The sequence below is a fragment of the Amblyomma mixtum genome, chromosome 3, assembly GCF_055824585.1.
Source record: "Amblyomma mixtum isolate Tamu chromosome 3, ASM5582458v1, whole genome shotgun sequence".
Taxonomy (NCBI): Eukaryota; Metazoa; Arthropoda; class Arachnida; order Ixodida; family Ixodidae; genus Amblyomma; species Amblyomma mixtum.
Window position 1 is genome coordinate 59,770,950 of NC_143014.1, and position 18,159 is coordinate 59,789,108.

Sequence of the window (18,159 nt, forward strand, 5' to 3'; positions counted from 1 at the left end):
GATCCCGGCCGCGGCGGTCGAATTTCGTTGGAGGCGAAATTCTACAGGCTTGTGTACTGTGCGATGTCAGTGCATGTTAAAGAACCCCAGGTGGTTGAAATTTACGGAGCCCTTCACTACGGCATCTCTCATAACCTGAGTCGCTTTGGGACGTTAAACCCCATAAACCAAACCAAACCACCAACACTAGTAATACTATGCCAAAAAAGCTATATTTTCACCCCAAAAAGCCTATTTTTGAAAATTCTTGAAAGTGTTTGCTGAAACAAGTATATTTGTATGCACACGGCTAGAAAAACCATCAGGTTAAGCAAAATATCACCTTGACAAAATTACTTCGCCTTGCCGTTGCATGCAGAGAAGCCACAAAGCCCGAATTCATGTATATTGCCGAAACTAAAGTTTAGCCTGCTCGCAAAGCTGCGTGTGCAAAGAAACTGTCGTGCCTCTGCGCACAACCTTGAGGCTTTGTTTGCCTGCAGAACTTCAAAAGCACACCTTAAGTCCGGCTTGCCTACAAAACTCTGCACAAAGACGCAATTTTAGTCCAGCCCAAGATCCAGATAGCTTGCACAACCTTCATGAGCAAGCTGTCCTGTTGAAAGCAAGATTCAGGTTTTTTGGCTTGCCTCCTGGTGAGGAATTATAGTAATGCTAGCAACCTGTTCAATCAGCTGGGTGCGTAATCCCTAATGACTGCAGGAAACAAGACGACCTTTTTCACACTGACACTTGACAGCATCTCTGCAAACTATTTACAACGTTCATTTGAGCCAGCAGGCCAGTGTGAAGTGTGCAGCACAAAACCAATGTCTTTTACCCTGAGATTACACCTTGGCACACGCATAGAATAACACTGATGATAAAGCAAATTTGGCTTGTATGGACGGGCCAATCCCTGACCGTCGTCCTGCTCCTCCATGAACATCCGAGAGTGCGGCCAAGACAGCTGTGACAGGAAATCATCTTTTTAAGTGAACACAAGAAGCAACTACAACACGAGAGTCACAGAAGCTTGCAATAATGCCAATGATGATGGTGACTTCTTTGTCTGTCCCAAAGTTTTCAAAATGAGTATTTGATTATTCAAGTTAAGTTAGGAATTGACCTAAGCGCACACATTGTGTTGGATGCTAAATGTCCAATGCATCTTATTACATCTGTCCTTGCAGAGATGCTTTCTGCATTAGGAAAAGTAACTGTTGGTCAAATGTGCAGGGAAACCTCAAGGTGGAGTTGATTTGTAATAAGGGAGGAGTTACTCATTTGCATCCACCCAAGTGCAGGCATACGGCTACAGAGGAAGGCTATACAGCTTTCTCAGAAACTTCGTAGTTAAAGAAAAATTCGTCTTGGTCCGGGGTTCGAACCTGGGACTACCGCTTCACCGGAGCAGTCACTCTACCAGTTGAGCTAACCGAGAAGGTTAGCATATGCCAAGGCTCTTAACTGGGCTAGTTGGTTGCTATAATTCGACATAATGGCTAGCACACACGGAAGGAATCCTGTCACTAACGTCACTAGACAGGACACTAGCGTTTGTCCTGTCTGGATTCCTTCTGTGTGCGTCTCCCTTGTGCACTACCCATCATGTTGAAGTTAGCATATGGTAGCGCAAGAGCGAATTGATCAATAACTTGAAATGGGAACATTGTTGGTCAAACACTTGACCAGCGATGACCCCTAAACATTTCACCAACACGAGTTATTGATCAATTTGCTCTCGTCTTGGTTAGCTCGGTTAATAGAGTAACTGCTCTGATGAAGCAGTGGCCCCGGGTTCGAACCCCGGACCAGGATGAATTTTTCTTTACCTACGAAGTTTCTGAGGAAGCTATACAGCTTTCCTCTGTAGCCGTATGCCTGCACTTGGGCGGATGTGAATGAGTAATTACTCCCTTTTTAAGAAAGTAACTCCTTTCTAGGAAAGTAACTGTGATTCATACTGAAAAAATTGCGCAGAAAGAACGAGGACAAAGCAAAGACACGACAAGGACGAGCGCTATCATAGGACAGCGCTCGTCCTTGTCATGTCTTTGCTTTGTCCTCGTTTTTTCTGCGCAATTTTTTTAGTATGCATATCAACCAACTTTGCAACTGGAAGTTTACTTCTAAAAACTGGGTTGTGATGCTGCTGTTGGGCTGTTGCACTGGGCTGAGTGAAAGGGCGAGACACCGCATGATGTGTGTGCTGATCGCAGCCATATGGAGCCGCCACTGAACTGTAACAGCAGCCAGAACATGACACTTTTTGGTGACATTTATTCATAGTTTCATGTCAGTGTCCTCATATGCAGTTCAAAAATCTGCTCAACTAAGTATCTGCCCTAAGCAGGCAATGACACTCGGCAAACAGCGCTACACTAGCAGACGACATATGGCGAGGAGATGAAACCCACCAATTTGCTTGGGGGCAGTGGGACAATGCTGCAAAAAGCACCACTGCACTACCTAATTCAAAGGTACAAGGGTACAACCGTCTCACCACGCTCCCCGCTTTCAGTATTTTCATTTTCTGCTTCCACCGAGTATGATTCCTACTCAATAGCCAGCTAGCTGTGGCACAGATTTGGTTAAAACTGAATTTAGTACAAATTTATTAGTATTTTCTTTTTACACAGAAAAATCTAAACCACAGTCAGAGTCCGTGCGTCAATTCAGGATGCCGAACTCATATACCGCACTGCAGCATGCCATACCAAATATGCTGCCACCCAGAACTCAAAGGAACTGTAAATTTTCGAAATTAATGTCCCAAAGTGACACATGGGCTATTAAATAACAAGCTATATCAATGTGGATCTGCGTGGCCTTAAAGACATTTCCAGTGCCCACATGGGCTGAGGCCATTGCAATGACCTCGTTATCTTGGAAAGAAACTAGAGCAACTGTTATGTTCATCTAGGGTGGGTTTATTGTGAACTGAAACCAAACGCTATAATAGCAATGCTTCTTTACGTAGGAAGCCTCGGCGTAGCTACCACAGCCTACCTTTCTCACTGTTGTTTCTATTTTCACTGCTCACCCTACCATGCGGTTTCCCCAAATAGTGCCACCAGCCAAACTCTCAAACCTTTTTCTGCTAAGGAAAAAATTTCACCAAATGAAGTAACCATACATGTGGCATCCGACGTGTTCGCTTGGACACAGTTCCTGTGTGCTGCACTACAACTGATCTGCCAAGTCCCCAGTGGGGGCATACACTATCTATGCTTGCTTCCTTCCAATGATTTCAACAGCAAGGCCATCACAGTTGGAGCAGACAACGATAACTGTTTTCCTTTAACTTTCCTTTCGAAAATTGCTATCAAGCAATGCACTTTGTCAGCTGTATTATTCAGTTATTAATGCTTCGTTCCAAATGCACAAGCAGCAAGCACTGGTGTCTGACAGCTGCCAGCAAAGGTTTGACTTTTGAGGAACTAGTTCCTGTTCTTTGGGCCCCTTTCTGTATTTGAATCTGCACATCGAAAAGCTCCAATTTTGAAGAAACAACTAATGCTTAGACAGGTACTGCAGGGATTCTGGCAGCACTTTACACATTTCCGTGCACAGATATTAAAGAAACAAAACAAAAACCAACAATAGGAAAAACACTTCGTAGCGCAATCTTTGCGCTTTTGAAAAGCGCAAGCTCTGCTCCCTGAAAGTAAGGCGACAAAAGTGCACAAGTCGCCGACGCAGGACACTCCTTCCAGCTCACAGTGGCAATCAATGTCACAGGGAGCAAAGTACAAGTGCCGACACAAGTTTTCAGGACACGCAAATTACAACAAAATTTATTTTCTGAACAGTTTCAGCATACATCCACGAACTGACGGATGAACTACGTGCTTTCCTTCGCGAACAACACGATGCACTTCTTAATGCCAGGCTGGGCCTCTACGTAGAGGGAAAATTGAGGTTTTTTGTGATTTCGGGATTCTGAAAACTTTTGTGGGCACATACACATACTTTTCTTTCCACTTGGGTGCAACTTATGCCCCATCCAAGTCGCCTACGGCACTGGGACCGTGGCATGTGACGAGCGTTGACCACTGACGCACTCGCCTTACCATGATTTACTGAGAAAGAAAACAGCTGCAAGCATTTCAGGAGACCATGCTATGCTGTGAAAGAAAAGTGGCAGTCAAATTCCGATTCAACGTCAAGAGTCTCCATGCAGACAGATCCGCCAGCTATTTTCGGCAGAAGCTGGCGCTGCCCTTGTAAACTGCATCGCTATCCTCCTCCTGTCACTCTTGCTCTGGAGGTAGTGAAAAGTTAATCTAACGTTTTCACTGCGAAAAAAGAAACTGACTGCTGCTGCTGGAAAAAAAAAAGGCAACAGTGAGGCGCGATCGCTGTTCCGACCCAAACGTACTTATCTTTCCGGCTGCAAAAGGAAATGCGTTCACAGGCGTGCAGGGCACCTTATCTTGCAGTAACTGCAGCCGATACTCGTCTCAGGTAAGAAGCTAGTTCGAATAAATTAAGAAAGAATGCAGACAGCCACTTATGCTCCAAAGCATGGAGGAAGAGTGAGACGTCCATCTTGGTAACGTTGTTTATGTAAGCATTTTCTTATAAAGTCAACAGATGGCGCAAGAGTGCAAACGCATTTTGTTACAAAACCGACAGGTGGCGCCACAGGGCGTCATACTGATTTTTAGTGATATTATGATATGCCAACGTTTTGAATTTGTTCTCAACAAAGCGCGAATTTTTCTCGGAACGTTTAAAAGCGTAAACTCCCCATACGTGCGCGCCGCGCCTGAACGGGTATGAAAGATTGTAAAGTGCATTCCATGTCGTACATAGGATAAAAATACATGTCAACATAAATTGATTTTCAGCATCATGCATCATTTCTGGCTTCCCACAAGGTATAATTGGCAAAATTAAGCTAGTATCTGGACTACACCAGGTCCTGTTTTGGCCGTATGACCGTCCAACCAGGTTTAATAAAAATGTCTTACTGAATGATGCAGCCATGTATTGCAAAATTAGGATCCCGCAGCACTGCAGCAGTGCAAAATTGCACTCTTCATAAAGTTCCTGTTACTCAGTGCAGCCTTTCATTGCACTTTGCAGCTGCAGGCTGAAGTGCAATGCACAGACGAGTGAAAATAATGGTAACCATTAGCAACGAACAGTGCTGTATAAGCAGCATTGCACTGCAGTCACTTTTAACACATTTCTGGAAGTATGCACTAGTTTCAGTCACAAGTTGCACAGCAATGCACCTTTGGTAATGTATTTAACAGCAGCGCCCATGTTAACTTTTCACATTTTTACAAGTAAGTAATGCCTTTCACAACAGCTTTAAGGAACACAAAGCAGCCTTTGTCTGTAGTTGCTCACAGCTAGCACACCACTGCAGTGGCTAATCACTGACGAGTCCACAAAGTATCTCAAGATCAGGACTGTTTATTTTCCAACTCCATGTAGCCCGGTTCCCAAGCAGCTGAGAGCTAGCCGTCAATAGCTCAGGGGCACCAGGAGGATTGCACGAAAATCAGAACAAAACACTGCCAGGACCTTGCACATGTGGTGAATGGATATCATTGCAAATAGTAAGACCATAGCACAGAGCAGAGGAGTAAAAAAAACTGCAACAAAGCATGTAACTAGCAGTAAACTAAAATGAAAGGTACCTGGCAATAGTACTGGGAGATGTGTAGTGATGGAAAAGGCAGCAAGGACCACGGCTTCAAAACACAAAACCATAGTCACGATTTCTTCACCACTACACACACTGACATTTTCCACATCTCTACCTTTCAAATTCATTAAAGCACAAAAATCTAGGGCCTTTGGGCACAATGAACATGTCATTTTGATGCTGAATTATCATACACAATAAAAAATGATGATGATAGTGAATTTTTATGGTGCAAGGGCATCGGCGGCCAAAGTGCGCCATGGCGCAAGGTATTTTTCATTTGCTCAAGGTGGGGTCAAAGACCAATTCCCAAGAATTTCACCCTGATTAAGCCGAGCACAGGGCCAGGGGAAGCTTGAACCCATTGTATCACCGGTGGGTACCCGGCGGCAATGGGGATGGAACCCCGCATCTCCTGCATGCGAGGCGGGTGCTCAGACCACTAGGCAGCCTCTGCGGTACAATAAAAGAATCATCACTATGTAAATGCAGCACAAGCAGTGCAGTTACAGACATGGAAGCAAATGTATATAAGCTCGTTAATTCGAACTTCACGGGACCGGGAAAAACGTTCGAATTATCCGATGTTCGAATTATCGAATGGCCGCGAAAAAACCGACAAGAACCATTTGCATTACGGTGTATGTAGGGTATTTACTCGCGTAACGAACCCACTCACATAATGAACCCACCCACCCCCGATTTTTGCCTAAGAATCTGAAAAAAAAAAAAAAGCGTCAGTCGTTAACGCTGCCCTCCGTTTGGCACCGTCACGGCCCGCAACGCATTTCTTGGCGGCGCGCCAAGATGCTGCTCAGAGATAACATCACTTTTGACGTTAGCTCCAGCAAGGGGGAAGCGAACTTTGGCAGAGTGCCAGCGCTTGTTCGGACCGTCACGGCCCCCCCCAACGCATTTCTTGGCAGCGCGCCAAGATGCTACGCAGCGATAACATCACTTTTGACGTTAGCTCCAGCAAGGGGGAAGCGAACTTTGGCAGAGTGCCAGCGCTTGTGCGGGCGTCTTGTTGGGGGCTGAGCGCGTGCTTCCGTTGGCGATCAACCGATGGGTGGAAGCATGGACGACACTCGCAAAGAAAAAAAAAGGAACCGCGCTGACAGTGCTTATCCGTATTTTCGAATTAACAGGGCTCGAATTAAGCATTTAGTTGCGAGTTCCGGAGGTTGCGCGGAAAAGAGGGTAGGCAACCGCCAGCGCGGTCGCCAACCCCCTTCCCTCCGGTGCCGCCGGCCACCGCGCCAGTGATGGCGCCATTTAAGCTTTACCCACTCTTCCAAGGTTTTATCTAGTTCCATCTTCTGTCCCCGTTTAGGACATACGCAGCCTCTAACTATGCGGAGGAGGTGCTTTTTTTTTTTTGGCCACATGCTGTGTGCCAAGCCGCCCAGACGCGGTGGCGCGTAGTTCGAATTATCGGTAACGGAACCGACTCGCTTTCGAATTAACGGGCTTTTTTATACACAGATCTCTATGGAGCTTGGCCGGACCAAGTAGTGTAGTTCGAATTATCCGAAAATTCGAATTATCGAGTTTTGAATTAACGAGCTTTCACTGTAAGATGTGCATGGGTGTAATCCCCATGTGGCATAGGTCGAGACCCTGAAAAAGTGACCAGTTTCTCGATGTCGTTGATTCAGCTACTTTCAAAAGGCATACTTGCCAACGGCACTGTAAATGCGTACTAAGTGCATGCCAATTCTGAATCGGGTGCCAACATCACAGACCCAGGTTTTTGGTTTGCTGGGAGATGTCGTAGAGGGATTTTGTTTTGAAACCGGAAGGCCTCAAGACAGCTGAAGAACTCAAGGGGCGAACAGAGGGAACAGAGGAAATTTGCTCTACATGCGTAGAGCAAATTCTGTGCAACTATTATGTCCAAAGAAAAATGGTTGCCACAGATGTTCATGTCGTGAAAGCTCCAAGGACTGCCCTATTGGTACAGGAGTTCTGGTAGTTAAAGCGCAGGTCATCACGCACTTTTTGGTCATCACACACAAAGACAACAATGAAAAAATGTTCCCAGGACTGCCTAGGAACTATGTGTGGAAAGTATACACGTTCGTCTGAAAAGAAGGTGACCTCATGCAGAGTTTTGTTCCCCATGGGGCCAGCCATCGATAAGGAACTCCACTGCCTCAGAGCTCAGGGTTTATTATAAAAGCAGACAGTCATACATACCGGTGCGCCCAATTGTTCCCGTGCAAAAACCACTAGAAGACATATGGCTCTGCATAAACCTGACCAAACTAAACCAGTCAATTCAAAGAGAATTACACATCCTTCATTCAAGTTGCCAAGTATCTCTCCAAGCATGATGCCAACTTTGGTTTCTACCAGATAAAGCTAAGTTCTGACAGCCAGGAGTTTACTTTAAGACCATGTCCATGCCTTCCATACCAACAGAATGGGCTGACATATCAGACTGCTGGTTGGGTGTCACTGGACCTGTAGCCACTTGGCAATCCTTTTTAACTTGAGAAGTAACAACCACACAGAATCAAGGTCAACACCCTTGCAACTGCCATGAACAAGTGCCTTTAGCAGCACTGCATCTACTGCTTTCATATTTTTTCCCTGTATAAATTAACTTGACAGAACTCTTGACCAATAAACTTGACAGAACTCTTCACCATTACTGAGACCAGTCATGCAGAAGGCATCAACTGAACACTCTTAAAGGGGTCATGATATGGTCTACCAACAAGTCACGCTTTTACACTGCAGCTACTAGCCACGATGTTATTATGCATAGTTAAAAAAGAAGTAGGGCCCTACGTATGCATTTCAGCTTAACGGCCATATTGAAGCAGCCTGAGTGATGTCTAGTGCCGTTGTCTGCTGTAAAACTGCTGTGCACACGGTCAGTGAGGTGAGATGCTGCTCGCTTCTTGTGCAGTGGCTTCTTGTTCTGTCTAAGAACTGTTTCTCACCACTGCGCTCTCTGTTGCACTCTCGGGTGTCCGTGCAATGCTGAGATCCACCAGAAGGTGCTGGACTACTGGAGAGCATAGCCAAGGGCACTGCAACAGGAAACAATTCTTCAGTGCCACTGAAAAGCCACTGCACAACAGACGAGTTACAGCTAGTACTTTCTCAAATGACGATGAGATGGTGAGTTCTTCCCCATGTCAAAAGAATAAGGAGATACAACAATGACTACTGCATGCCAGACAATGCCAACAGGGAGGCCAAATTCACTTACAAGGTTCAGGTTAGGATTCAATGAACTGTTAACAGTTCAAAGAGCTGTTCTAACACTTCACTGAAGCAGTTCAAAGAACTGTTAGAACCCAAATCTGAATCCTTCACATTCTCCACGGTGGTGTCCCTTGCCCCAACATAAAATAAAAAACGGTGCTAGAAACCTGGCTGCAGCTTCCACAGTCCTGCCACGATGCTCAGAACCAAAGAGGGCGGCCACTCCCCGGCTCTAAACAAAAGCCAGTGCTTATATGCTGCAAACACGGCACACATGGTACCAATCCACAGCAAGCATCTCCAGGTTTGGCTCTCGCTGAGCTGTCGGGAAGAGGTGCTAGAAAAATAGGCATAATTTTGATCAGGTGGGTTGTACAGGCCATTACCATTCAACACCAGTACCTTTACATATATTTTGAACGAGCTATGTAATTTTTTAAGGAAAGAGGCATACAGAAAAATGGCAAGGTTTTTCACGCCACTGGCACGCACCTGTCATGCATCAGTAGCCAGAGACAAAGCAGGTGCAGTTTCATCACATGCAGATGAAAAGAGGAAGTTCGTTGAAAGAAATATTCCAAATAGTAATTGCGTGGGTGCAAAACTAGAGGGCACAATCTTTCACCCATACAATGGCTTATAAAGACTGCAGATGTGTACAGCTGCAGACATAAGACTGCAAACAGAATTGAAAAGAACACCAAGGTCAAAGTGAAGTATGCCTATATCGACTGATTACTGTGTTCTAATAACAAAACAGCAACCTTGACTGAATAGAGCTCTCATAAGCTGGAAATGGCACTGGCTGCTAACAACAGTCTCCGCTGCGACTATTTTAAGCCACAAACTGCTTCACAGACTGCGTCAACTAGTATTGAGAAAGTGCAGTTTTGTTGCATCCCGCATCATTTGTATTCGACCAACCTCACACCACCGAGTTTGTTTGTGTTTGTCCTGCTTTAAAATGTGCAAAACGTAATGAGGTCCCACAACAACAAAGTTCACTCAGGAATGCATCAACTGCGCTAACCAATTTGAAATAATAATTTTTCCTCACAATATATAGGCACTTGCCAACAACTGGCAAAAAAAAACTTAAAAGAGGGCTGTGTTGAGTACTAGCAATGTAATTATTTTAGTACCTTGATTAAACCTTCTGTACAAGAAATTTAAAAATCCAGCTCCAGCTTACAACTGAATGCACCTCATATCTGCGTGCACAAAGGAAGTGAAAGTCAGAGGTGCTCCTGGAAATGAAGGTTAGGTACACAATACTGCCGAGAAGAAGGAGAGGTATGTAAAAATGATGACATGTATGGAGACTAGAATAGAGTGGCTATTAGATGGTTGAACAACTCTGCAAAAGTCATGCAAGCTGTCCACCTTCATTGCTGTCTGCTGGCAGTACACTGCATTGGTAGATCTGCAACACTGCTTTGAGAACAACGTGAACCATCCTAGGCTATACATAGCTTGGTCATGATGTCACGTCATTGATATCGCTGCTATGGCGGCCATGTTTATGAACCACTTGGCTGCCACACATGCTTCAAGATGTGGATAAACAGATGCATTTTGTGCTGCAACCAACTCCTTTGCTCTCTGTGCATGGAAATGTCTTCTCTTCTGAATGCGCAGTCCTTTCACTAGGGCTAAAAATTGCAACTGATAGTGTCAGTGCTCGTTCAATACGAGGAAAAGGTTCGATAGTGCAAGAAAATTGGCCCCTCATGACTGGAAGCAGAGAAGAGCGCAGGCGTTAGCCTGTTTGCAGACATTGAATACACACTTTGTCAGCTACTTTGCGACCGTCGATTGAAAGTACACAAATCACTGTAATCGCACAATTCCTATGTTAGTGCATAGATGAGAGCTCATCAGCAATGCAAGCTCAAGGAACGCGAAGTTCTACTTTAGAGGTCAGTGGAAAACTTTCTTTACTTTTAGGCTATTTGAGCTGGGTTAGCTCATCTCGAGGTGTTAATGTTGCACTGCCAGTAAATGTTAGTTTCTTTTTTGCTGCAAAAAATAGACAGTTCCCAAAAACATGTAGTTCTGCCATCAGCTGTGGGCGGGATGAAAAAGATCAGCGCATGGCTAGGGTGCCTCGATATTGTTGCGGGAAAGAATATATTGTTATTTACACAAGCGAAGGGAGCAGCTCCGAGCGGCACCGAGAACACTGCCAGAACTTCGTTGTCGTCTTCGTCTGCTTTCACTAGTTCAATCGCTCATTGTCGTCATCTACCTGCTTTGATATGGAACGATGCATCAAGGCCCCTACGCAAGGCTTAATCAGCGTCCCTGCTACGTTGGCCTTCGCATGCTGTTTTGGCATGGGCCTCAGCTTGCCTCTTCTCACTGTGTATTGTCTCACTGTGTGCTGGCACTATGCGAAATTTTCATGCTTGGCACAAAGCATGAAGCGATGGGGCCCAGACAAGCTTTGTCTCCTCGAGCTACTTGAGTGGTCACCATTTCAACAAAAAACATCCGGTTAACCACTGGCGCTTTCCTTGCTTCACCATTGTCACATACTCGACAGTTGAAGTTGCAAATTTACCTGTTATGAAGAATGCACCCCATACTTGATGGTAGCGGTTTTTGTGGTCAAAGTTTGCACGTTAAATGCGCGCCACACGCAAGCTCTATCGTTCTGTTCAGTGCGCCTTCGTTTGCTCACACAGCGAGAAAATTTCTGTTCGTCGGGTGTTTCCTACCACAGCTACTGCTGCGCTTGGACTGCTGAAATATAGCGTGCTGCCGTGCTGAAATGATGTGGAATGCATACTGCAGGAGCTAGTGGTTTAAGCATATCCTAGAATTTCTTCCACTGACATCAGTGCAAGCTATGAATAAGTAGTACAGGACATTTCTGGAATGTAAAACACGCTTACATCAAAGTTGAGAATTGTGGCACCTAGCCTGGAAAGGCGCCACACCAGAAGCCTGTTCAGGTGAAGGCGGTCAGCCTCCTTCTCACGCCCCAGTTCGTCCCCTCGGGGCACTATCTTGTAGACGAAAATGTGGCTTGCATACTGCTTCACTTCTGCCAAAATCTTCTGCATAGAAAATATTGGATCATGAGCAGTGAACAACAATGCTTTGTTTTTGCAAGACCATTTTTACATCAGGAATGCAGAAGAATGCAAAGTGCAAGCACGTGTTTTCCATATCTGCCTCTTCAGCACTTTCCAGCATCAATGACATGCACAGACTGACAGCTCCCAGCTTTATTTGAAAGTTCTATACAGAACGAGACCTACAGTTTCAAAGACAACTACGACACTAAGCTGCACTTCCACAGCATTGCGAAAACAAGCTCCCGCATTGAGGGTCACCAAACAACACAAACACACATGAAAAATGAACTTTCCGGAAGGAGAAAGGTTAGCCCTATCTGCACACTGCAGCAACTAGTAAACCAAGTACAATCGCGGACAAAATGTGTACTTTGCTTTAAGGAATTTTATCCTCTGTCGCCGATTTCGAACAGCAAAGCAGCATGACCTTAAACACAAAACAGACCCCACACACTACCCAGTGCTTCACTTCCAGACTATAAAACGCGGCGCACCATGACGAACATCAGTAAAAGTGGCTTACCTCGAGGCGTGCAACGATCGTTGACACTGTATCGCTATTTCGAACGAACAAATCGTTTCCGCCCACGTAAACACAAATAAAATCTAATTGAGGCCGAAGGTAAATTCCCCGGACAAGACCTGGCAGCGTCTCCGTTGTGGCTCCACCGAAGCTAAAGGTGACGACGTTCATCGTATTCTGCAGCGGGATTCGGACTCTCGCCAACGCGCACGCTGCCCGGCATGTTGATATTCTCGCTGCACTGACGACAAAGGCAAAAGTGGAAAAAGGGCAAACGAAAAATCCTGGTGACAGGTTAGACCCAACTAGGGACATCTGTGTCTTCTTTTAGGTACTTTCAAAACACATGCAGTTCAATGCAACAGAGAAACCTAGGGACAACCTCACATTCCTATTGCGGGTGGATTTTAGTCTCGTGCCTAATAGTAACATGTGTAATTACAAATTTCAGTTAACAGACCTGTGAAGAAAAGTAGCATAAGTGGCTTAAATTAATCAGAACCGAATCATACTCTTGAGCATGGTAAAATATGTTAATGTTGAGCTCTTGTCATTGTTACACGTTGAGGCCCTGAAATACTGGCTATATATACTCCAAGATAGGGTTCAGCGTTGTACTTCGGTACACATACATTCTAAACAGTTGAGTTACTCTCTCCTGCGTGGCAGGGGTGTATATGGAATTGTGAATTGTGCGCATTGCCCGGCGGCTGCGCCCGAAAGGCACGCAAGAAGCGTGCAACATTTTTTTTTCTCCTTCAAACCGGCGCAAAATGCTTCACGCATGTTTAGTCAATGATCCACAGCCAGGCGCCCACAACAACTGCGTGGCGTTCTGTTGACATTTTGCCGATTTCCATATGCGTTAGTACCATACTGAAAGTGAATGCCTCACGCCATTACTGCGCTTTCTGATCGCATCACATCTTACTTTTTTAACTTGTTTTTGATCGAAGAAATTAAAATCACTTATAGGCTTGCAGCATCCAAAATACACATGCGTGGATGAAGGTGCATGGCCTCCTATGCAGTACAAAATCGTGATGGTAACAGAAAGGTAACAGATTACGAGACTGTTGGAAGCCGGAGTGCGAAGGCATATATAGAGCGAATGGCATATGGCGCACTCCGCGTAGCGCTGCCCTCGCATAGGAGCCTCGCAGCGCACAACCGGCCGTGATGACGCCAACCATTTGTGGACATTAACGTGTTCAATTATCATCGGTGATTTTGCGTGCACATCTCAGTGGTTTTTTAGCATATCTGTGTGCAGCGCTGACGAGCACGAGCTATGCTTCGATTGTCGTCGCCGCATCAATCGTATATATAGATGTACGAATGGGCGAACTTCCTCTGAATAAAGTCACAATGTCATGTGTAAAACTTTCTTACGCTTCGCGGGGAAAAGCATGATGTGCATACGCTGGATGTGATTATGTATGGACCCATGACGACGTTCATCGTACTTTTAATGAGATTAATGAACTGGGTACGTCGAATATACCTTTTAGACACCGCGTCTAATATTCTTGACGGTGAGAATTATGCGCCTATAACTTTCTCTTGACCTCTTTAGTGCTTTGAAGTCCCAGATCGCACCGCCTATGTAACAAACGCAGTGGCCTTGATTTTTTTTTTTCACAGAATGACGTCAATTTAAGGTGGCGTAAGGTGGCGGTTCCACTGCCGCCATCTTGCGAGTAGTTCAGATTCTGCCACCAGGCTACGACACTGATCCATCAAGCGTTTGCGGGTAGGCAGGCTGGAAACGCTGATTGGTCAAAAAATATGACGTCATACGCGTGACGTCATAGGTCACGTGATATTTAATGACGTCATGTCCGGTTGGGGACAGGCATGTTTTCCTTAGATTTTCCCCCGCCACCGCTCGTCAGCGGACGGGGCTGCTCGCGAGGAGCCGAGAGGCGAGGAGGCAGCGTGCACTGCAGCGTTGCCTTCTCGGCGTGTCCCCGTCATGTCTTTCGACCCGCCATCCGAAAGACGCGGGTTCGATCCCGGTCGGGGTGGTCGAATTTCGATGGAGGCTAAATTCTAGAGGCCCGTGTACTGTGCGATGTCAGTGCACGTTAAAGAACCCCAGGTGGTCGAAATTTCCGAACCCCTTTCACTACGGCGTCCCTCATAGCCTGACTCGTTTTGCGACGTTAAAACCCCAATAAACCATAAACCCATGTTCTTCAGTGCGCGCGCGAGATTAAAAAGCGCACCTGTCGCGCTGCGCTGTCACACTGCATGCCTGCTTCCGTGCATTTCTTGCGGACTCCTTTCAGTCATACTTAAAGGGGTGGAGACACCAAATTTGTCGTTCACGCGTTCTTAGTTTCAAACGTTTCTTATGGCTCCAGGAAGCATGATACACACCCAAAGATTCATATATTCACAGTGAATAATTTATTATAGCATTTTTAGGTGAACGATTTTCGGTTTCGGAACGCCGAGTTGTACAGTGACGTCACAGAGGGGGAAGATCAACTGCTTCGCTTGGTCACGTGGGCCCACAAAAGTTGTGACGCACCTACTGCTGCATCGTCTGCTTTCCCACACATGTGCTGACCAGCGCATGAAAACAAACTACTGCACGTCTAGTCCCAGCAGCTCGGATTCTGACAGATCTGATTCCAATGAGTGAGGACATCGACTTTTTTTTTTGTTCGCACGCTAATATCGCCTTCGCGGATTCGCGTGAGGATGCGAAACACTTTGCAAAATGCCAGTAAGCATCGCTGCGCCGCTCTACCGAAGCTGCGCCCACAACCGGTGTCACACTTCGCTGCCGTGCAGCAGTTACCTGAGCGCTGCTTGGGATGGTGTACAAATATCACAATAAAAGACGAGATCGCCTTGTTATCAGAACTGCCAGCTATACTCGAGCAGCGACAAAGCATGTCTGCTTATGTTGGGAGCTTTCGGCAACGGCACCGCTCGCGGGCGCTCCGGGCAATGAGCTCTGCTGCTGCCTGGCTGCCGTGGTCGTCGCTAGGCCTATAGCCTGTTTAGCAAGCGGCCGGCGCTTCGGAAGTCGTCTGCGCTATAATAAAAGGCCTACTTTTCACAAATAGCTGTAGTTAACAGAATCATCTCACAATAAAATAATAGTATGGTCAATCTCCTCGACGCCTTCGGCAGCGGAGCGCCAGGCGAGCCGGACCCCAACGTCGCGCCAGCGGCAGCTGCTAGGCGCGGTTGTGAGAAAATTGCTCATATCACAGTTGTTACCTCTACCAGCAGCTCAGTATTGGTCAGCGATCCTCAAAAATGACACTTTTTTCACATTTCTTGTCCCATGGTTTATTATTTACGTCAAGAACACTCTTTAGCTCGCTTTTATGACGTCGGCAGACGGTATCCAGGCTGACCTACCGGCCGGCAGACTCGGCGTACTTCACATCCGCACAAGAAAATACAAAACAGCCATGCTACCAGAAAGGATGCTTTCTAGATTCGAGATACGACAGCATGACTGTGCTAAAAGTGGATCTTTCGGCAGCGACACTGCCTGCGGCAACGCCGGCCGACGACCTGCGCGCTGGTCCCAGACTGCCCTAGTCGTCGCTATGCCTAGCTGCTTTCGCATATCGACTCCGCAGCTGAGGGCGCTTCGGGACTGGCCAGCGCTCAGAAACGTGCTCCGCTCGGCACCCCTTTACTGTGAACTCGTCCCATAATAAGAGATATGTTCGATTTCCACGACGTCTTCAGCAACAGAGCTAGCAGACGGCAGGCGATCCGCACCAGGTAGCAGCAGCACAAAACCGGCTGATGAAATTTGCTTGCATCGCAGTCATCACTTCTACCAGGAACTCGGTATTTGCCAGCGATCGTCAGAAACGATGCATTTTTGATATTCATATATCCCAGGGTTTGCTATGAACGTGAACAAACAATACTATCGCGTTCTTCAGATGCCGGCGTTCGGCACGAAGACTGGCGCAGACCGCCCGGCTCCAAGGAGTGCGCCCTATGTCATCATGACGCTGCCGTTTCCCGTCGTTGTTGCCGCGAGCGGCCCGCCGTTGACATCTAGCAGGCCGGACGCAGGCAACGAGCTGCAATCGGACGTTGCGACGCTGTTCGCAACGGCGCGCCGCAAACCGAGCGAGTGGCGGTTAGCAGCAAACGCGGCTAGCTGGTGCGTCGACTGCGCTCACGCGGCTGTGCCCCGCTCATTGTACGTCACTGTATTTTGGTATGACGTCACTAAAACTTTAATTTTTCTGCACCCCTTGTGACGTCATGGTTGATGGCGCTAGCGATGGGTCTAGATTGTGAGAGTGAGCATTTAGGTAATCTTTGGAACCGAATTAAAATATTTTTTAAACGTTTGTTGCGTCCAACACCTGGCCTTGAGTGCCCTTGCATACATAGGAATCCCATAGCAGGCTTTTTATAGCTTCAAAATTTGGTGTCTCCACCCCTTTAACTATACTTTGACCAAAAGGCTTCTTAAACAGTTATTTCAAGTTTTATTGCTATGTATAAAGAATATGTTTGTAGCAGGTGCGTGAGCCCGAACAAAAGAAAACTGTTTTTATTCCCCTTCAGTATTCCTGCTTATCGAGACTTGAGTATTTATATATTGCAGTACATCTTTTTTCAGGCATCACAACTGATGTTTCGATGTGTTTGGTACATATTCATCTTCAGACATTTCATGTCTGTTGGGTAAAAAAAAATATACGAAATAATACTTGACTGCATCAATTGTGACTGAGGCAACTAGCATCACGTATAGCATGCTCTTGAAATTCCTCTAGCTGTTGCACAGAAGTCTGTAATTGACTTCATTGTAGCTTCATACTTGCACCATTTAAACTCTGCACATAGCTCTTTTTTCACAAAAGGAAATGTGATTAGGTTTCTGAATAGAGCTGTGCACGGGCCGCAATTTCGAACCCGTGCCCGGCCCGGGACTTAACCTACCGACAGGAAGCCCGGCCCGACACTGAAGGACCCTGAGCACGCTCGTGCTCGGCCCGACCTGCAAAGCGGCGACGACACAAAAAGAGAATTTCAGGAAAATGAGTTTATTTCAATGACATTCAAATTTTGACCTCGCATTCCAGATCACAGTTTGGGATTATACACAAGACACAACGCATAAAGGTATAGATTTATCACTCTAAATATGCAAGTTGTTCATTGATGATGGCTTGATCGAAACAAGAGCGGCGCTCTTTCATTACGAATCCTGCGGCGCTGAAATTTTTCTCGCTGCTTGAATTGGTGGCCGCAACGGCTAATACTTTCATAGCAAGAGAAACGCTTGAAGTATGAAGGGGAATGACAGACGTGGTGTCGTAAGCCATGGATGGCGTGCCACAACAGGAAGACTTTTTGACTTGTTAGAGGATAAGCGAGCAAATAAGCGACAGGGCGGCGCTATCCTGCGAATGCCGATGTGGCCGCGACGTCCCTGCTTCTACTATTCACGGGAAGGCACGGTGCTGTGTTCACTTTGCTGACAAGCGATTACGGCGAAACGCAGCACTGCGCCAGAATAGTACAAGCTGAGCCGTAGTGGAGGCGCCAGTGACATTCTTCTAATGCCTTTCATGTGGTGCCCCCCCCCCCCTTCGCTCTCGCCCGCGACTATTGTCCGTCTCCCCGGCCGGAACCGGGTAGGCGGACAAGAGAGAAGGCTGCCGGCTCTGCGGTGCGCTGCGAGTGGC

The 18,159-nt window shown here is 46.4% G+C and overlaps 1 protein-coding gene across 6 annotated transcripts; it reads right to left on the minus strand.

The window, feature by feature from the left end:
- Positions 1-5,393: 5,393 nt before the first annotated feature.
- LOC149350349 (uncharacterized) lies at positions 5,394-13,602 on the minus strand. Of its 6 annotated transcripts, XR_016290343.1 has the most exons (5): positions 12,470-13,052; positions 11,761-11,925; positions 9,031-9,200; positions 8,596-8,685; positions 6,053-6,097 (listed from the first exon to the last, which is right to left on the minus strand). XR_016290343.1 is itself a non-coding variant. In XM_089579371.1 (4 exons), exons 1-4 carry the CDS (start codon positions 12,782-12,784, stop codon positions 6,014-6,016), a joined length of 654 nt encoding a protein of 217 aa, XP_089435497.1. In that variant the 5' UTR covers positions 12,785-13,602; the 3' UTR covers positions 5,394-6,013. The 6 variants fall into 6 exon arrangements, 2 of the variants coding, with proteins under 2 accessions (XP_089435497.1, XP_089435498.1); XR_016290344.1 differs by lacking the exon at positions 8,596-8,685 and having other exon boundaries at positions 5,394-6,097; positions 12,470-13,055; XR_016290341.1 differs by having other exon boundaries at positions 5,394-8,685.
- Between the last annotated feature and the right edge of the window lie 4,557 nt (positions 13,603-18,159).

Bases quoted from the DNA above. Each gene is read 5' to 3' on its own strand.
- LOC149350349 (XM_089579371.1), bottom strand. From the start codon at position 12,784: ATGTCCCTAGTTGGGTCTAACCTGTCACCAGGATTTTTCGTTTGCCCT. The intron at 11,926-12,469 runs GTAAGCCACTTT...TTTTCTATGCAG, and splicing joins CGATCGTTGCACGCCTCGAG to AAGATTTTGGCAGAAGTGAA. The intron at 8,686-11,760 runs GTAAGCGTGTTT...TTCCTGTTGCAG, and splicing joins CCACAATTCTCAACTTTGAT to TGCCCTTGGCTATGCTCTCC.